This window comes from Podarcis bocagei (genome assembly GCF_964188305.1).
Source record: "Podarcis bocagei genome assembly, chromosome: 9".
NCBI lineage: Eukaryota > Metazoa > Chordata > Lepidosauria > Squamata > Lacertidae > Podarcis > Podarcis bocagei.
In genome coordinates, this window is record NC_138134.1 from 76,864,004 (window position 1) to 76,882,426 (window position 18,423).

At 50.3% G+C, this 18,423-nt stretch overlaps 1 protein-coding gene across 2 annotated transcripts in view; it reads left to right on the plus strand.

Annotated features, from left to right (window-relative positions):
- Positions 1–18,423, plus strand: part of FBXO41 (F-box protein 41) — a 92,041-nt gene that overhangs the window by 64,672 nt on the left and 8,946 nt on the right. For both annotated transcript variants that reach the window (XR_014011365.1, XM_081207030.1), the window contains exons 10-12: positions 8,082–8,200; positions 9,637–9,795; positions 13,769–13,884. Coding sequence is in view for 1 of the 2 variants with exons in the window: in XM_081207030.1 (XP_081063156.1) it covers positions 8,082–8,200; positions 9,637–9,795; positions 13,769–13,884 (394 nt within the window). In the remaining variant the exon portion in view is untranslated. The remainder of the gene's footprint in view (positions 1–8,081; positions 8,201–9,636; positions 9,796–13,768; positions 13,885–18,423) is intronic.

An 18,423-nucleotide genomic window follows, 5' to 3' on the forward strand; every position in this document is an offset into this window, starting at 1 on the left:
CCCCCCATTCCCCCCTCCCCTCCTTCCGGTGCTGGAGCTGGGTGCTGCTGTTGCAAAGGGACGAACGTCGGATATCGTTCGCTTCCCGTGGCGGGCCTCCATCTGAAGGCTCCCGGGTCTTCCTCCCTGCTCCCGTTGACGACGGTCACCTCCGCTTCCATCTCTGTGCCGCCGTGCTCGAAACCAGGGTCGTCCCCGAAAACGTCCATGTCCGTCTCTCCCTCACTTCCTCCTGGCGGCGTTGCTCGTCCTGGGCATTCCAGCCACTTTCTGCGGAACTGCTCCTCTGGTCTATCGTCCCACCAATACGAGGGTTCTGATGCAGATCCCGAGGGTGACCCCTCCGGGGAACGGACGTCTTGTGTCGGGTCCTCGTCCGAGTCGAACCCCCGGAAAATGCTGGCCGAAAGCGTGGGCGTGAAAAGCCAGTCGTCGAAAAAGTCCGCTGGCATTGGTCTATGTGGGAAGAGGGCGTGAAACTCGTCTTTGAGTAGAGGTTCGTCCAAGGCGTAGCCCGGCACCCAGCTGTTCGCACTGGCCGGGGTGCCCTCCTTGGCGAGAAAGTATTCTACCCCCTCCTCCCCCCATCTGGAGTCCAAAATCTCCGTGACTTCGTTGATGCGCTCCTTCTGTGCCACTCCCGCGTGCCCTGTTCTGTCTCTGACCGGACTCGGCGCCGTTCCGGGTTCCTGGAACCTGTGCGGTGCCTTGTAGGGAGTGAGCACCGATCTGTGGAACACCGGATGCATTCTGGAACCCTCCGGAAGTGCCAGTCTGAAAGCTACCGGGTTGACCTGCTCTTCGACTTGGTAGGGCCCCAGTTGTTTATGCCCTAGTTTCTTCTTGGCCAACGACCTGGCCGGCACTGCGTGGGCTGCTAACCAGACCCAGTCTCCCACGTGGAGCTCTTCGCCAACCCTTCTGTGCTTGTCCGCTTGTACCTTGTATGCGTGTTTGGCCAGCTCCAGGTGGCGCCTCAGCTGATCGTGGACTTCCTGCAGCTCCGACGCGAACGCATCTGCTGTCTGCGGCTCCCCCTCCCCCATTCTTTCCAGTCCCGGGAAGGTTCTGGGGTGCCTCCCATTGTTGGCGAAGAACGGCGTGACGCCCGTGGACACGTGCTTCGTGTTGTTGTAGGCGAACTCGGCAAGCGGCAGGTAATCCACCCACGTCGCAGGCTGTTGATTTGCATAACATCTCAGGTACTGCTGCATGATGGCATTGACCCGCTCCGCTTGCCCGTTGGTCTGCGGGTGTCTCGCCGACGCCAGGTTGATCTTGACGTTCAGGAAGCCCATCAGCTTCTGCCAGAAATTCGAGATGAACTGCCGCCCCCGGTCGGACAGAATAGACCGTGGCAGACCGTGAACCTTGAACACGTGGTCTATGAACAGTTTGGCGGTTTGCTCCGCTGTGGCCACCTTCGCACACGGAATGAAATGTGCCATCTTGGAAAACAGGTCCACCACCACCAGCACTGCCGTCTTGCCTCTCGAGCTGGGTAGATCCGTGACAAAGTCCAGAGCCACCCTTTCCCAAGGTTCGACCGGAGTTTGCAGCGGTTCCAACAGTCCGGCCGGCGGTCTGTGCACTGGCTTGGCCCTCTGGCAGGTGTCACACCTCGCCACGTAGTCTGCGACCTCCCCTCTCATTCCAGGCCACCAGAAATCCCTGGCTACTAATTCCACCGTCTTCTCCTTGCCAAAGTGCCCGGCCGTGGGCGCGTCGTGCAGCTGCTGCAGCACCTTGGCGCGAAGGTCGTCTCCCGGCACGTAGATGGCCCCTTTACGGATGAGCAATCCATCACGTAGCTGGAAACCGTCGGCCGCAGCCTTGCCCCTTTGCACCTCTGCCATCTTTGCTTGCGCGAAGGAGTCATCCTGCAACGCTCGTCACACCGCCTCCAGGTCCACGGTGGCCGCGGCGCACGCCCACACTGTTGGTGCGAAGATGTGCATGGCGGCCGCTGGTGTTGCGTCCTCCAGATACTGTGGCTTACGGGAGAGGGCGTCCGCCATGATGTTAGTGTCCCCCGGGACATACTCTATGCGGAAGTCGAAGTTCGCAAAGAACTCAGCCCAACGTATCTGCCTCTGGTTTAGGAACTGTGCCGTGCGCCAGTGCTCCAGATTCTTGTGGTCCGTGCAAACCTGCACCGTGTGCTTGGCGCCGATCAGGAAGTGCCTCCACGCTTTGAACGCTGCATGAATGGCCAGCAACTCCCTGTCCCAGATGGTGTAGTTCTGCTCGGACTTGCTGAGCTTCCTGGAGTAAAACGCTCCCGGTCGCCACACCCACTGCTAGTCCTTCTGCAGCAGGACCGCCCCCACAGCTCTGTCCGAGGCGTCTGTCTCCACCCTCATCGGCCTGCTGGGGTTGACATGAAGCAGCTGCTCTTCCGACGCGAAGAGACGCTTGAGTGCCTGAAAGGACTGCTCCGCCTGCTCTGTCCAAACGAACTTCTTTTTCTTGGAGCTAAGCGTGTCTGTGATGGCCGCTGTCTGCATAGCGAAGCCTTTGATAAACTTGCGATAGAAGTTCGCGAAGCCGACAAACCGTTGGACCTCCTTCCGGTTGCGTGGACTCTTCCAATCCAACACCGCTCGAACCTTGGCGCTGTCCATGGCGAGCCCCTTGTCAGACAGCTTGTAGCCCAGAAAGTCCACCTCCGTCACGTCAAATTGGCACTTCTCCAGCTTGGCATAGAGCCTATGTTGCTTTAGCCTGCTCAGCACTTCCTTGACGTGCCCGTCATGCTCCTGCTGCGATTCCGAAAAGATCAGGATGTCATCTAAGAAACAGACGCACGTCTTGTAGAGAAGTCCCGCCAACACGTGATGCATGAAAGCTTGAAAAACGTGGGAGCCATTTTGCAATCCAAAAGGCATAACTCTATATTCGTAGGTCCCCAGTGGCGTGAACATGGCCGTCTTCCACTCATCTCCTTCCCGCATGCGAATGAGGTTGTACGCCCCTCGCAGGTCTAACTTGGTGAACACTTTTCCCTTCCGCACCTTCGCTAGGAGGTCGTCGATTCGGGGCATGGGGAAGTCCGATGGCTTGGTCCCACTGTTTAAAATGCGATAGTCCACGACCAGTCTTTTTTGGGGCGTGTCTCGCTTTTTAACAAAGAATACAGGACTGCCCCCCGCTGCCTTGGACTCTCGGATGAAACCGCGCTCCAAATTATGATCTATGAACTCCTTGAGTTCTTGCAGTTCGTCCTCTGACATGGAATACAGTTTCCCTTTAGGCAGCGCCGCCCCCGGCAGCAGGTCAATTTTGCAGTCATATGGTCTGTGAGGGGGTAGTCTGTCCGCCTCCTTTTCGCAGAAAACTTCCAAAAATTCTGCGTACTTGTGGGGAATCGCTTGCAGCGTGCCTAGCAGCAGCTGTGACTCCTCTTCCTCTCCTTCCTGCCGGGGCACGATGCAGTGTTCAGCACAAAAGGAAGAGCCGAAGATCAGCTGCCTCTGGTACCAAGCCAGCGTTGGGCTGTGCTTGTCCAGCCAACTCATTCCCAATACAATGGGCGTATCCGATAGTTGAGTGACATTGAAGCTGATGACTTCTCTGTGATTCCCAAGTCGCATCACCATCGGTGGCGTCTGCTTCACCACTTGCCCCCCTAGCAGCTCCCTGCCATCCACCGTGACAACCTGCAGGGGCAGTGTGGCCGGCAGCAACTGTATAGCGTGTTTGTCGACAAAGTCCTGCCCTATAAAGTCCGCATTGCTGCCCGAGTCCACGGTGATTGGCACGTCCATGGTGATTCCATTGGGCAGCTGGAGAGATGCGGTGAGCCTCACTACTGGTTTGGGCGGGAGGGGGTTCACGGGCTGTAAAATCTCTGGGGACTGCGTCACTAACACGTCTGGCTGGGCCCCAGTGCCTCTTCCTCCAGCCAGACTGCGTCGTTTCCCTGCTGTGGTCCACCTTGCTGCGTCGCTGCAGTCACCATTGCTGAGGCTGCAGTGAGCTTGTGGGGCCTCTGGGGACACTCTTTCGCCATGTGCCCTGGCTCCTCACAGACGTAACACTTCCTGTTCCCTCTAGGAGGCTTCGCTTTCACTGCTGCCGGTGCTAGGGCTCTGGTTGCTGACTGAGCCCTTGCACCTCCAACCTCCATAGGTTCCGCTCCTCCTCCTGGTGGAGGCGTGGATTGCGCACGCGCTGCGTCTCTGGGAAGGAAGGAGGGGCCCCTGGCTGGTTCGCGCCCTCCACACCCTTCGTCCCTGCTCCACGGACGTTCTTCCAGCCGCACCCCCACTGCCAGTGCCCTCTGAACGACCTCCTGGGTGGTCCGGGGTCTCTCCCCCCTCGCGATTTCATCCTTAATCGAGCTGTGCAGCCCCTCCCAAAAGAGGTCTCTCACAGGGGCCGAATCTCTGTCCCATTCCAGGGCACTGACCAAAGCGAAAAAGCGGGCATGATATTGCCTTACGCTGGCCCTCCCTTGCCTTAGTCCATGCACCTCCTTCCGGGCAAGATCCACGTCAATGCTTGATAAAAAAAACACCCATCCATCGCTTTAATAAAGGCATCCGCATCTTGGAGCGCCGGATCCTTATCTCTCCATAGATTGCGCAGCCATGCTTTAGCATCCCCATGCAAATGGGACATGATGAATCCCACCTTCTCTTGCTCATCTCTAAAGTCTTTATTCAGCAGTTGCAGTGCGCACAGTACATCTGCTCTAAAGTTGGGATACTGTTGCAGGTTCCCATCGAAATGAGAGACCAGACCGCCTGTCCGTCTCGCCAACCCAATTCCCTCCTGTCTGGGTGTCTGCTTTGTAAGCACGTCTAACCTGACTTGGAGATCCCTGCAGGCGGCAGCTGCCTCCTCCTCTCTCTTCCGGGATGCGAGAGCCTCTGCATTCAGTTGTGACACTGCTTCTCTGAGTTCCGCTATCTGCTGCTCAGCCGTCATGTCGGCTGCCGTTCGTGAGCTCGCTGGTAGGCACCTGCTTCTCTCCCCTCCTCGAGGCTGTAGATGCCCACACTTGAGAGACGGAGCTTACTGTCAGAGCTGCTCGAAGATCCTAGCTCACAGAGGATCACGCTAGCCAGCGATCATTAAGTAAAAGTCTTTATTGAGTTACAGTTTCCATTCTCAAGCTGCTGCGTGCAACTCTACGTCTAGTAGCTAGATCGGCGAAGCTCCGTCTGATTCTCCGCCCCTTGTGCACCAACTTAATATCCTAGCCCTGCTCCACCTTTTCCGCCTGACTGTTCTCCTCTGGGTCCCTCTGCCCCCCGGGGTTTCTTCCTTCCGGGATTCTTCTGACGCTGACCCGGACCCTCCTGCCTCCTTGCGCCGGGCTTTAGGACCTGGCTCCCTTTCCGGGCTGCTTACTGCGCCGCCTTCCTCTGCATTTGAACTTGGCGCGCGCGCCCAACCTTCCACTTTCCGCTTAACCGTTTCTTCGCTCCCCGATGGAGGTGTGGCCACTCCTGACTCATGCCCTCCCTCCTGTGGTGAGCTGCCAGCGCTTGCCCCCTGGCTCCCTTCCTCCTCCCTGCTCCCTAGCGGTGACGCTGGTCCCGATTTCCAACTGCTCTCCTCTGAGTCCCCTCTGGCTCTATCTTCCTGGGGTGCCCCCCTAAACTCCCCCCTTGCCCTGGCCACTGGTGCTCCTTTCTGTGAATCCTCTGATTCACTGGAAAGACTCGGAGATCTCGGGTCGTCGTCATCACTCATCTTTTCTTCTGCCTCCTCCCCTTCGCTCTCTGTTTCCTCCCTTGCCCTTGCCTCTGCTCCTAAACCCCTGACAGTCACTTTCGATCCTTCATCTACAGTATCCCCCTGCTGGCCCAGGGTGAGAACCTCAGTACATAACACCAACCAAACCAACCAACCCCTGTGTTGCAAAGAGCGTCAGCAATGTCTAGGCAACACAATGACCATGCCCATACACAATAGACAATCTTTATAGAATTCCTTCAAACCATAACAAGTACAAAATGAAATTTTTAGTCTCAAAGTCTCTGAAAATCTTTAAATGAAGCGAAGTACCAGACTTTGTATGATGAAAGACAAGCTGTGAAGCTTTGTGTATTCAGCAAATATGATGTCCAACACTGAACAGTGATTCCGGATATTGACTACTGTTTCGTAGACATGAGCACTGTTCAACAGCATTTGATATATTCATTTACATACATTCATTCGAAATAAGAATTCTACGAAACAGTAGTCAATATCCGAAATCACTGTTCAGTGTTGGACATCATATTTCCTGAATACACAAAATGTCACAGCTTGCCCTTCCTCCTCTAGGCAGGGCGGGGAGAAGCCAGGAGGAGGGAGGGAGGGAGGAGGCGCTGGCACCACCACCGTATGAGGGAGAGGGAAAGAACATGTGCACTGGCGATCCACGCGGCAATTCCCGGACCGTCCACGGGCTCGATCCAGAAGGCAATTGGGCCTGATCCGGCCCATGAGCCTCAGTTTGCTGACACATGATGTAGGGTCAACAAAGGAGACCACAGGTCTTCTATAAATAAGTAAAATACAGTCATACCTCATGTTACGTTTGCTTCAGGTTGAATGTTTTCAGGTTGTGTCCTGTGGCGACCTGGAAGTACCGGAAAGGGTTACTTCCGAGTTTTGCTGCTCGCACATGCACAGACGCGCAAAACAACGTCACACGCATGCACAGAAGCAACAAACCACGACCCGCGCAGACACAGAGACATAGGTTGCTTTCTGCTCATGTTGTGAACGGGTCTCCGGAACGGATCCCGTTCGCAACCAAAGGTACCACTGTAGATATATTTCACCGCAAGGGTGAGAATTAACTTGGTATCTCCGCTGTCAGAGGCGAGAAATGCCCCTGATTACCAGGAGCTGGGAACCACAACGCAGGAGCAAAAAAAAATAATGGAAGTAAAACTTTGCCTTGTCCCTGCACATCGCTGCTAGAAGCAGCGCTGGCTTCCAGAAGTACATATGGGGATGCGGTGGGGTCAGAATTGGAGACTGCAGCCACTGCCATGGCAGTAAGTGAAAGTGCAAGGGAGGGAGGGAGCCCAGAGGGGGCGGGGCATGAGTGAGAGGGGGCGTGGTCTCTTTCGAGGTCGTGTCCCAATTTCCCTCCCTCAGGTGCAGGAGGGTCTGTGCCACCTCCCCTCTAGGAAACCCAAATTTGGTGTTTTATCGGAGCAGAAGGCAATCAGGTGTTCTGTGGACTGCTGTTTGTTCCAATTTATCGCCAAAGATTTGTTTTCTCCGGGGGGGGGGGGAAAGTGTTGACAAGCTCCACATCACCTTTTAAACACCCGTCGAAGACCCTCCTTTCCCAACAAGCCTTTTAAGTAGAGATCTGTATCCATACGGGACTTGAAATTGTCCTTACGTACGAAATGTATTTTTAATATGCAAGCTGTCCTTAATTGCTTGCGCGGACAGAATGGTTTTGACGCATGGCGTTGTTGTTGTTTTTATTGCTGATGTTTCCACTGTGAAATTGCTTAGATATCTTTTAATGGGAAGAGGTTCCTGGATGGGCTTTAGGACGAACAAAGCTGCCCTGGTGTCGTCGTTGTGTTTTTGTTGCGATTCCTGGCTTTGCAGGGGGCTGGACTAGATGGCCCCTGGGATCGCTTACAGCTCCGAAGTTCCATGAGGGTAAAGAACAGAGAGGCAGCAACAGAATGATATGTGACAAAAAGAGAGAAGAGAGTCTCAAGACCGGTGCCAGTTTGGGATTTATTTTTTATTGTTATGCAAAGGGGAGGAAATCCAGCACAATACAAGATATGAATTTGCATCCACTGCCTTTAGTTCTCTCCCTCCGACGTGCGATAAAACAAGTTTCTAAAAATGCCTTCTCTCTTTGCTTGTTACTCAGGGGGGCTGGGAAACAACTGGAGCTAAATTACATCTATTCTCACTGCACAGAACTCCCATAAGCCAATGCAGATGACACATTCTTCTCCTAATTTGTGCCTGTTAATGACATTATGCAAATTGGAATGCTTTGATCAGCTTCTCGTCTGCATTTTTTTTCTTCTTCTTCTTCTTCTCCTCCTCCTTCTTTTTTTCCCCCCTCCAAAAAATAAAAAATTCCCTTCCAGCCAGCAACCAACCCGCTTCAGTAACCGCTGCCTGCAGATGATTGGGCGGTGTTGGCCACATTTGAGGGCGCTGGGCGTCGGCGGAGCAGGTTGCGGAGTGCAAGGATTGGCTTCCTTAGGTAAATCTAGCCTCAGGCTCTCTGTCTGTGAAATGGGCTTCTAGGGGGCAGAAAGCCAGGGGGAGAACAGCGAACGCTTTGCATTCTGGGAATGTGATGGCGGTGGCGATGCCAAGAGGGTGTGTTTGCTTTCTTTCAGGCATGACCACCGGAATAAGAAGCCATAAATATTCTAGGTAAAGGTAAAGGACCCCTGACAGTTAAGTCCAGTTGTGAACGACCCTTGGGTTGCAGCGCTCATCTCGCTTTACTGGCCGAGGGAGCCGACGTTTGTCTGCAGACAGTATTTCCGGGTCATGTGGCCAGCATAACTAAGCCACTTCTGGCGAAACCAGAGCAGCGCACAGAAACGCCATTTACCTTCCAAGCCTCTTGGGCATGCTGATCAGAAGGTCAGAAGTTTGAATCCCCGCGACAGGGTGAGCTCCTGTTGCTCTGTCCCAGCTCCTGCCAACCTAGCAGTTCGAAAGCACACCTGTGCAAGTAGATAACTAGGTACTGCTGCAACAGGAAAGTAAATGGCGTTTCCGTGCGCTCTGGTTTCCATCATGGTGTTTCGTTGCGCCAGAAGCAGTTTAGTCATGCTGGTCACACGACCCGGGAAGCTGTCTGTGGACAAATGCTGACTCCCTCAGCCTGAAAGCAAGATGAGCGCCACAACCCCAGAGTCTGGACTTAACATTCCAGGGTCCTTTACCTTTATATCTGTCTGTCTGTCTGCCTATATATCCATCTATCTATCTTCTATATCTATCCATCTATCCATCTATCTATCATCTATCTATATCTATAAAGGTAAAGGTAAAGGGACCCCTGACCATTAGGTCCAGTCATGGCCAACTCTGGGGTTACGGCGCTCATCTCGCTTTATTGGCTGAGGGAGCCGGCGTACAGCTTCTGGGTCATGTGGCCAGCATGACCAAGCCGCTTCTGGCAAACCAGAGCAGCACACGGAAACGCCATTTACCTTCCTGCTGGAGCGGTACCTATTTATCTACTTGCATTTTGACGTGCTTTTAAACTCCTAGGTTGGCAGGAGCAGGGACCAAGCAATGGGAGCTCACCCCGTCGTGGGGATTCGAACCACTGACTTTCTGACTGGCAAGCCCTAGGATCTGTGGTTTAACCCACAGCGCCACCTGCATCCCCATCTATATCTATCTCTCTATCTGTCTGTATCATCTATTATCTATCCGTCTATCTATCTATATCATCTATCTATCGATCTATCTATATCATCTATCTATCTATCATCTATCTATCTTCCATCTATCCGTCTATCTATCCGTCTATCTACCCGTCTATCTACCCGTCTGTCTGTCTGTCTGTCTGTCTGTCTGTCTGTCTGTCTGTCTATCTATCTATCTATCTATTATATAGAATATGGCGGTTGTGCAAATCCTGGCTGATCCCCAAACGCCTGTCTTTCTCCTCAGCCCGGAACTGCATGCGGCTGCAAGTGTTGGAGCTGGACCACGTGACGGAGGTGAACCAGGAAGTGGCGGCCGAGGTGTGTCGGGAAGGCCTGAAGGGGCTGGAGATGCTAGTCTTGACATCCACCCCGGTCACACCCAAAGCCTTGCTGCATTTCAACAGTGAGTGGGAACCCCCCTCCCCAGAAAAGCAAAGCCACGGGGCAGGTGGGCTGCAGGAGGGTTCCCGCCACGTTCCTGGACCTAGGATGGCACCTAGGAAGCAGGGGACACAGCCAACGAAAGATGGGATGGGACATCTAGAAGGTTCTGGTCCAGTTGGCCATGGTGAGAAGAGGATGCGGGACCAAATGGGCCTGATCCTGCAAGACCTTCATATGTTGGGGCTCAGTGATAAGATCCCTGGAAACCCAACTGGTTGGTCATTGTTGGGGCAGCAAAGGTTCTCCTGTGTTTTTTTGGGTGGCTGGAAGAGACTCAAAAGAACTATCTCTACCGTGAGGACATATCAGTTTTGTAGTGGCTTAACTGTCATGGCTTCCTCCAAACTTTTTTTTTGGGGGGGACACACCAGGAAATGGAATTATGTTCACATGTGGTGGGGGTGTAAATATTTACATTTTTTTTGGCCAAGGGTGTTTAAGGAGATAACAGAAATCACTGGGTTAAAGCTGACCAAAAGTCCAGAGGTAGCCCTATTCTCAATTTACAATAAGGTGCAAGGTTTGCAGGCAATAGTAATTATTATTATTATTATTATTATTATTATTATTATTATTATTATTATTATTATTATTTTGTTATTTTGTTATTTATACCCCACCCATCTGAAGGACTTGCTCGCAAATTTATTGACAGCTGCAGAAATTATTGTAGCCATTAATTATAAAGCAACATGTGTCATTAAGGTAAGATAGGGAATATGCAGGAGAATTGATTTTGAGGAGATATGGAGAGTGTTCGTAGAATTTATACTGTTAAAATGGAAAGGGGTCAAACCATCGCAAGAGGTGTTGAAATTTTGGGAGGTTGGATAGTTGCAATGGAATGGTCTTGGTGGTGGGTTGCATATTTTTATTCTTATTTATTTACAATTATTACTTTTTCAAAAAAATTAAAAAAGAGAAATAAAGGCACTTTCATTTTTTTAAAAAAAAACAACTTTGGGAGGGGGAATTCATGGGTGTGCTGCAGAGAGTCCTAATCTGGACTGGGGCCCATGAATCTCCTTTGCACTTTTTAGAAGTTATCCACACAGTTCCTTAACTCAGATGGCTTTAAGAGAGGATGAGACAAATGCATGGAGGATGAGGAGATCGAGTGGCGAGGAGCCATGATAGCTATGTTCTGACTCCATTTTTGGAAGCCTCTCTGTACCAGGAGCTGGTTTTGTGGGGAAATCTCCCACCATGGGGAATGGCAGGCAGGGCCAGCGGCGTTGCGCTCAGGTGCGGCTTGTGGGCTTCCCAAAAGGGGCATCCGCTGGCCACCGCAAGAGGAAGGCACTGGACTAGGTGGACCACTAGCAGTGTGACTTTTCCAGAAAAAGAGGTGCCAGAATTCACCAGGAACACCTCCCTTGTTCTCTTATATAGGGGCATGGTGCCCACCTGAGAGGGGCCAGAACTGAGTTCCAGTGAGTTCCAGCTGGGGGAAAAGCCCTGGCCATTAGCCTGACTTTTTTTTATTTTATCACTGAGGTTGCCAACATGGCACCCATGGGTGCCAGTGTGCCAGCCAGTATGACCAGTATGGCAGTATTTTGTTGGAAGCTGCCCAGAGTGGCTGGGGAAGCCCAGCCAGATGGGCGGGGTATAAATAATAAATTATTAGTAGTATTAATATTAGTATAAGTATTATTATTAGTAGAATCCCCTCAAAAATCCAGAGTGTGTGGTACTATTTGCTCTTCTTGCTTATTTAGGGTTATACCACACACCCCATGGCAGCCATTTTGTATTATGTCACACACCCCATGGCAGCCATTTTGCATTATGCCCCACACACCCCTTGGCAGCCATTAATATTTTGCCACACACCCAATGGCAGCCATTTTGTATTATGCCACACACCCCATGGCAACCATTTTGTGTTATCCCTCGCACACCCCTTGGCAGCCATTTTGCATTATGCCCCACACACCCCTTGGCAGCCATTTTGTATTATGCCACACACCCCATCACAGCCATTTTGTGTTATGCCACAAACCTCACGGCAGCCATTTTGTGTTATGCCACACACCCCATGGCAGCCATTTTTTAATTTGTACCCATAGCACTAAAAAATGGTCCTATTGACCCCCCACCCCCCAAAAGGCCTTTCAACCCCAGATCTTATGTCTATTTTGGCTGCTGCCTTGGATATGTGGGAAAGAAGAAAAATCTACTTTCCTCACACACCTTTTCTCCCATCAAGAGGTACAAAGCTTCAGAGAAGCTCAGGTTTTCTTTTCAGTTAAGACTTGGATGTGAAGGAACAAGTGCCAAATAGAGTATTTATAGAGAATTTCACTATTAAAAATAGCAGAGGTTGGCTTTCTGCCAGAGCTGCTTCATTACAGATATCCAGGAAGTTTGCTAGGCGACATGCCCTACTGTTTTTTACACAAATAATCAATTAGCATCGCTGCCCAATTTTTAGTTGACTGACCTCTTTGTGTTAATTAGGTAAATTAAAATTCAGTTGCGAATGTTACCAAACCTCAATAAGTCTATTCTTTTTGTTTTATTTCATGTGGGAATTTATAAGCATTATCAGAAGGAATGTCCACCTATAACATGACTTTCCTTCTCTTTTCCCTAGGAAAGAGCCAAAGCACATGCAAAATTTAGCAAGCATCCCCTTAACTCTGAGCCCCACTGATTAAATCTACTAATTCGGGGATCTATTAATTGATCTGCTTTGTGGATTTATCTGCTAATTGAAAGCTCGCAGCCCGATTTATTAAATTAAAAGTAGAGGAGGCACGGTTAGAGATATGAGCGGCTCAAGCAAACTTCGCCTCTCGCACAGCCGTATCAGCCGCTGCTAGCAATTTTCCAAAATAGTGATTACTAGCTCATATCACAGATGATTATTAGCATTTAATTTAGCAGACTTCTGGCAGCTGGTACCCACAATTAATGACATAAGCGATGCCTTAAATGTATTTATGCAGAGGGTTTTCCCTCTAGTTTTTTCAGAGGTGGGGGAAGAACAATCAAAGATGTTCCTTTAAATAATAAGGGTGCTGGAGTTGTAGCAAATGCCCCGGTCTTCTTTGGGTTGTTTTGTACAGTCATGAGGTCTAGAACCCTGACCATTCATGATCATACAAAGTGGAGATCATCAGGGTTCAAGGTGAAATAGCAGCTTCTCTCCTGCAGGGGTCGCCAGTGTGGCACAATAACACCCTTAGTGTTAAGTTGTGGGTGAACATATCAGACGACACAGCGATTCTTCAGATAGCTCTTGTTTATTCACAGGCCAGAACAGAACTGAACTGAAGGGTTCAGCCAGCCTGCTTATATAGAGCTCCACTAGAACGCAACAGTAACCATTTCTGTAACTATCCAATCACTGAACGACACTTTCGATCCCTTATTTGCATATGTGGACCTGAACTATCTACAGTATCCCCCTGGTGGCCCAGGGTGAGAACTTCAGTACATAACACTTAAGGTCAGGGGTCCCGAAACTAAGGCCCGCGGGCCAGATAAGGCTGCCCACTTCTGGATTGGAGGAGCACCGGAAATAGCTTGTGCGCACGTGCAAGCATTATTTGTGCATGCGTTATTTCCGGGGCACATCTGGGTTGGAGGAGGTCCGTGCACATGCGTGCAAACTATTTCTGGTGCTCCTCCAACCCAGAGGTGCACCGGAAATAGTATGTGCGTATGGACATGCGCTGTCCCACCCTCTGGCCCGCGGTGTGATCAGCACTGGAGACACCGGCCCGAGGTGCAGTAAGTTTGCTGACCCCTGCTTAAGGTCTCCCCCTGGTAGCTATGAAGTCCCCCCACTTCCCCCCCTTGGTCATGAAGCAGAAGGGGGGGAGTGCCTTTTTCTTCACATTTTATGTGTGTTTTTCCCCCCAAGAGAAGAGGAAATCTCCCAACCCAGATTTCATGCTGAAGACATTTCTCTTTCCTTAAAGGTGTTTGCCGGAACCTGAAGTCCATCGTGGTGCAGGTTGGGATCTCGGACTACTTTAAGGAACCAAACAGTTCTGAGGCCAGGAAGATGTTTGAGGAAATGGTGACCAAACTCCAGGTAATGAGATTCCCACGTGGTCTAATCCTTATTAGTCTTGTTCTGCTTCTCTTCCTTTTTAGCAATGGGCTTGCTTGGAGAAAGAAGTGGCAAGAGCTCATCCTCAAAGTTCCCAGGTTCAGTCTTTTTATACAGTGCTTTTTTCCCTGGGGGGACACAGGGGTCTGCATACCCCTAAATGTTTTGTGAATCTTTGTACTTATGTCCTTTTACTGTATTTATTTTCCCCGATTTGAACTATAAAGTGGTGATTTTCTTCAGTCAAAATGAGAGTACCCTTTTTTTTAGATATACATATATATCTAAAAATAGATATAGATGTGTGTGTGTGCGCACGCGCATGCGTTATATGTGTGTGCTATATATGTGATATATATACATATATATATTTCTGTTTTACAGTTTAAAATACTCTTTTAAGCATCCTTAAAATATCAATGACTTCCCTTCCTCTCTTTCCATGGTTCATTATGCGTATCTTAAATCCCTGCATATTTTACACAAACTAAACTATTCAATATTCCATTATTACATCCATCAAAATTATTTACACTGCTGAATTTATCTTTATGGTGCCAATGTTTTCAAGTTTACACAGTTTCCCCCCATATATTCATTAAACATTTTACAATCTTCTCTAAACGTATGTTCTTCTTGTTCTCTTATTCTGTGTGTTAAGTCTGCAAGCTGTGCATATTCTGTCATCTTAAGCTGCCATTCTTCTTTGGTTGGGACCTCGCTCGTTTTCCATTTGGGGGCTAACAAAACACGGGCCACAGTAGTGGCATACATAAATAACCTTTTTTGCCACTTGGGAATTTCCGAGTGGATTATCCCCAACAGAAAGGACTCTGGGGTTTTTTTTTGGGGGGGGAGTACTTTTAAGCATTTTTTTCAGTCTTCAGCTGGCAAAACCTGGAGAGCCGCTGCCAGTCAGTGCAGGCAATGCTGAATAAATGACAAGCAGAGCCACCCCATGACTGGCTGTAGGTAAGCAGGCAGGCAACTGAGGACTAGATCAAGAGAAGTAATAGTGCCACTGTATTCTGCTCTGGTCAGACCTCACCTGGAGTACTGTGTCCAGTTCTGGGCACCACAGTACAAGAAGGACACTGACAAACCGGAATGTGTCCAGAGGAGGGCAACCAAAATGGTCAAAGGCCTGGAAACGATGCCTTATGAGGAACGGCTAAGGGAGCTGGGCATGTTTAGCCTGGAGAAGAGGAGGTTAAGGGGTGATATGATAGCCATGTTGAAATATATAAAAGGATGTCACATAGAGGAGGGAGAAAGGTTGTTTTCTGCTGCTCCAGAGAAGCGGACATGGAGCAATGGATCCAAACTACAAGAAAGAAGATTCCACCTAAACATTAGGAAGAACTTCCTGACAGTAAGAGCTGTTTGACAGTGGAATTTGCTGCCAAGGAGTGTGGTGGAGTCTCCTACTTTGGAGGTCTTTAAGCAGAGGCTTGACAACCATATGTCAGGAGTGCTCTGATGGTGTTTCCTGCTTGGCAGGGGGTTGGACTCGATGGCCCTTGTGGTCTCTTCCAACTATATCATTCTATGATTCTATGATTCTATGACTGACTTAGGCAGACTGAGATTAGAGGGCCAGTCTCATTCACACAAATCAGGGGTGGGGAACCTCTGGCCTACAGGTCAGATTTGGCCCATAAGGCCATTTTTTTTAACACTGACCAGTCACTCCAATATTTAACTTATATGCATGCGAAAGGCTGGGCTGGATGAATCCCAAACCGGAATTAAGATTGCCAGAAGAAACATCAACAACCTCAGATATGCAGATGACACAACATTGATGGCAGAAAGTGAGGAGGAATTAAAGAATCTCTTAATGAGGGTGAAAGAGGAGAGCGCAAAATATGGTCTGAAGCTCAACATCAAAAAAACGAAGATCATGGCCACTGGGCCCATCACCTCCTGGCAAATAGAAGGGGAAGAAATGGAGGCAGTGAGAGATTCTACTTTCTTGGGCTCCGTGATCACTGCAGATGGTGACAGCAGCCACAAAATTAAAAGACGCCTGCTTGGTGAGAGCCAGTGTGGTGTAGTGGTTAAGAGTGGTAGTCTCGTAATCTGGGGAACCGGGTTCGCGTCTCCGCTCCTCCACATGCAGCTGCTGGGTGACCTTGGGACAGTCACACTTCTGTGAAGTCTCTCAGCCCCACTCACCTCACAGAGTGTTTGTTGTGGGGGAGGAAGGGAAAGGAGAATGTTAGCCTCTTTGAGACTCCTTAGGGTAGTGATAAAGCGGGATATCAAATCCAAACTCTTCTTCTTCTTGGGAGAAAAGCAATGACAAACCTAGACAGCATCTTAAAAATCAGAGACATCACCTTGCCAACAAAGGTCCATATAGTTAAAGCTATGCTTATAATAATAATAATAATTTATTATTTGTACCCCACCCATCTGGCTGGGCTTCCCCAGCCACTCTGGGAGGCTTCCAAAAATATATATTAAAATACTCTAATACATCAAACATTAAAAGCTTCCCTGAACAGGGCTGCCTTCAGATGTCTTCTAAAAGTCTGGTAGTTGTTCTTCTCTTTGACATCTGATGGGAGGGCGTTCCACAAGGCGGGCGCCACTACCGAGAAGGCCCTCTGCCTGGTTCCCTGTAACTTGGCTTCTCGCAGTGAGGGAACCGCCAGAAGGCCCTCAGAGCTGGACCTCAGTGTCCGGGTAGAACGATGGGGGTGGAGACGCTCCTTCAGGTATACAGGACCGAGGCCATTTAGGGCTTTAAAGGTCAGCACCAATACTTTGAATTGTGCTCGGAAACGTACTGGGAGCCAATGTAGGTCTTTTAAGACCGGTGTTATGTGGTCTCGGCGGCCACTCCCAGTCACCAGTCTAGCTGCCGCATTCTGGATTAATTGTAGTTTCCGGGTCACCTTCAAAGGTAGCCCCACGTAGAGCGCATTGCAGTAATCCAAGCAGGAGATAACCAGAGCATGCACCACTCTGGCGAGGCAGTCGCAGGCAGATAGGGTCTCAGCCTGCGTACCAGATGGAGCTGGTAAACAGCTGCCCTGGACACAGATTTGACCTGTGCCTCCATGGACAGCTGTGAGTCCAAAATGACTCCCAGGCTGCGCACCTGGTCCTGCAGGGGCACAGTTACCCCATTCAAGACCAGGGAATACTCCACACCTGCCCGCCACCTGTCCCCCAAGAACAGTACTTCTGTCTTGTTAGGATTCAACCACAATCTGTTAGCCGCCATCCAACCTCCAACCGCCTCCAGGCACTCACACAGGACCTTCACCGCATTCACTGGTTCTGATTTGAAAGAGAGGTAGAGCTGGGTATCATCCGCATATTGATGAACACCCAGCCCAAACCTCCTGATGATCTCTCCCAGCGGCTGCATATAGATGTTGAAAAGCATGGGGGAGAGGACAGAACCCTGAGGCACCCCACAAGTGAGAGCCCAGGGGTCTGAACACTCATCCCCCACCACCACCTTCTGAACACGGCCCAGGAGAAAGGAGCAGAACCACTGTATGACAGTGCCTCCAGCTCCCAGCCCCTCAAGACGGTCCAGAAGGATGTTATGGTCGATGGTATCAAACGCCACTGAGAGATCCAGCAGAACTAGGAAACAGCTCTCACCTTTGTCCCTAGCCCGCCGGAGATCATCAACTAGTGCGACCAAGGCAGTTTCAGTCCCATGATGAGGCCTGAATCCCGACTGGAAGGGATCCAAATGGTCCGCTTCTTCCAGGCGTGCCTGGAGTTGTTCAGCAACCACTCGCTCAATCACCTTGCCCAAGAATGGAAGATTTGAGACTGGGCAATAGTTGGCCATCGTGGCCGCATCTAAAGTTGGTTTTTTAAGAAGTGGTTTAATAACCGCCTCTTTCAGCGGTTCTGGGAAGGCTCCCTCACGGAGGGAAGCATTCACCACCCCACGAAGCCCATTGCTCAGTCCTTCCCGGCTAGCTTTTATAAGCCAAGATGGGCAAGGATCAAGGAGACAAGTGGTTGGTTTCACTCGTCCAAGCAGCCTGTCCACATCCTCTGGTTTTCCCAGTAGTGATGTATGGAAGTGAGAGCTGGACCATCAAGAAGGCTGATCGCCAAAGAATGGATGCTTTTGAATTCTGGTGCTGGAGGAGACTCTTGAGAGTCCCATGGACTGCAAGAAGATCAAACCGATCCATTCTGAAGGAAATCAGCCCTGAGTGCCCACTGGAAGGAAAGATCGTGAAGCTGAGGCTCCAAGACTTTGGCCACCTCATGAGAAGAGAAGACTCCCTGGAAAAGATCCTGATGTTGGGAAAGATGGAGGGCGCAAGGAGAAGGGGACGACAGAGGACAAGATGGTTGGACAGTGTTCTCGAAGAGACCAGCATGAGTTTGACCAATCTGCGGGAGGCAGTGGAATACAGGAGTGCCTGGCGTGCTCTGGTCCAGGGGGTCACGAAGAGTCGGACATGATTAAATGACTAAACAACAGAACAAGTCACTCCAATATAATGTACTTACCTGAGATCTGCAGCTGAAAGG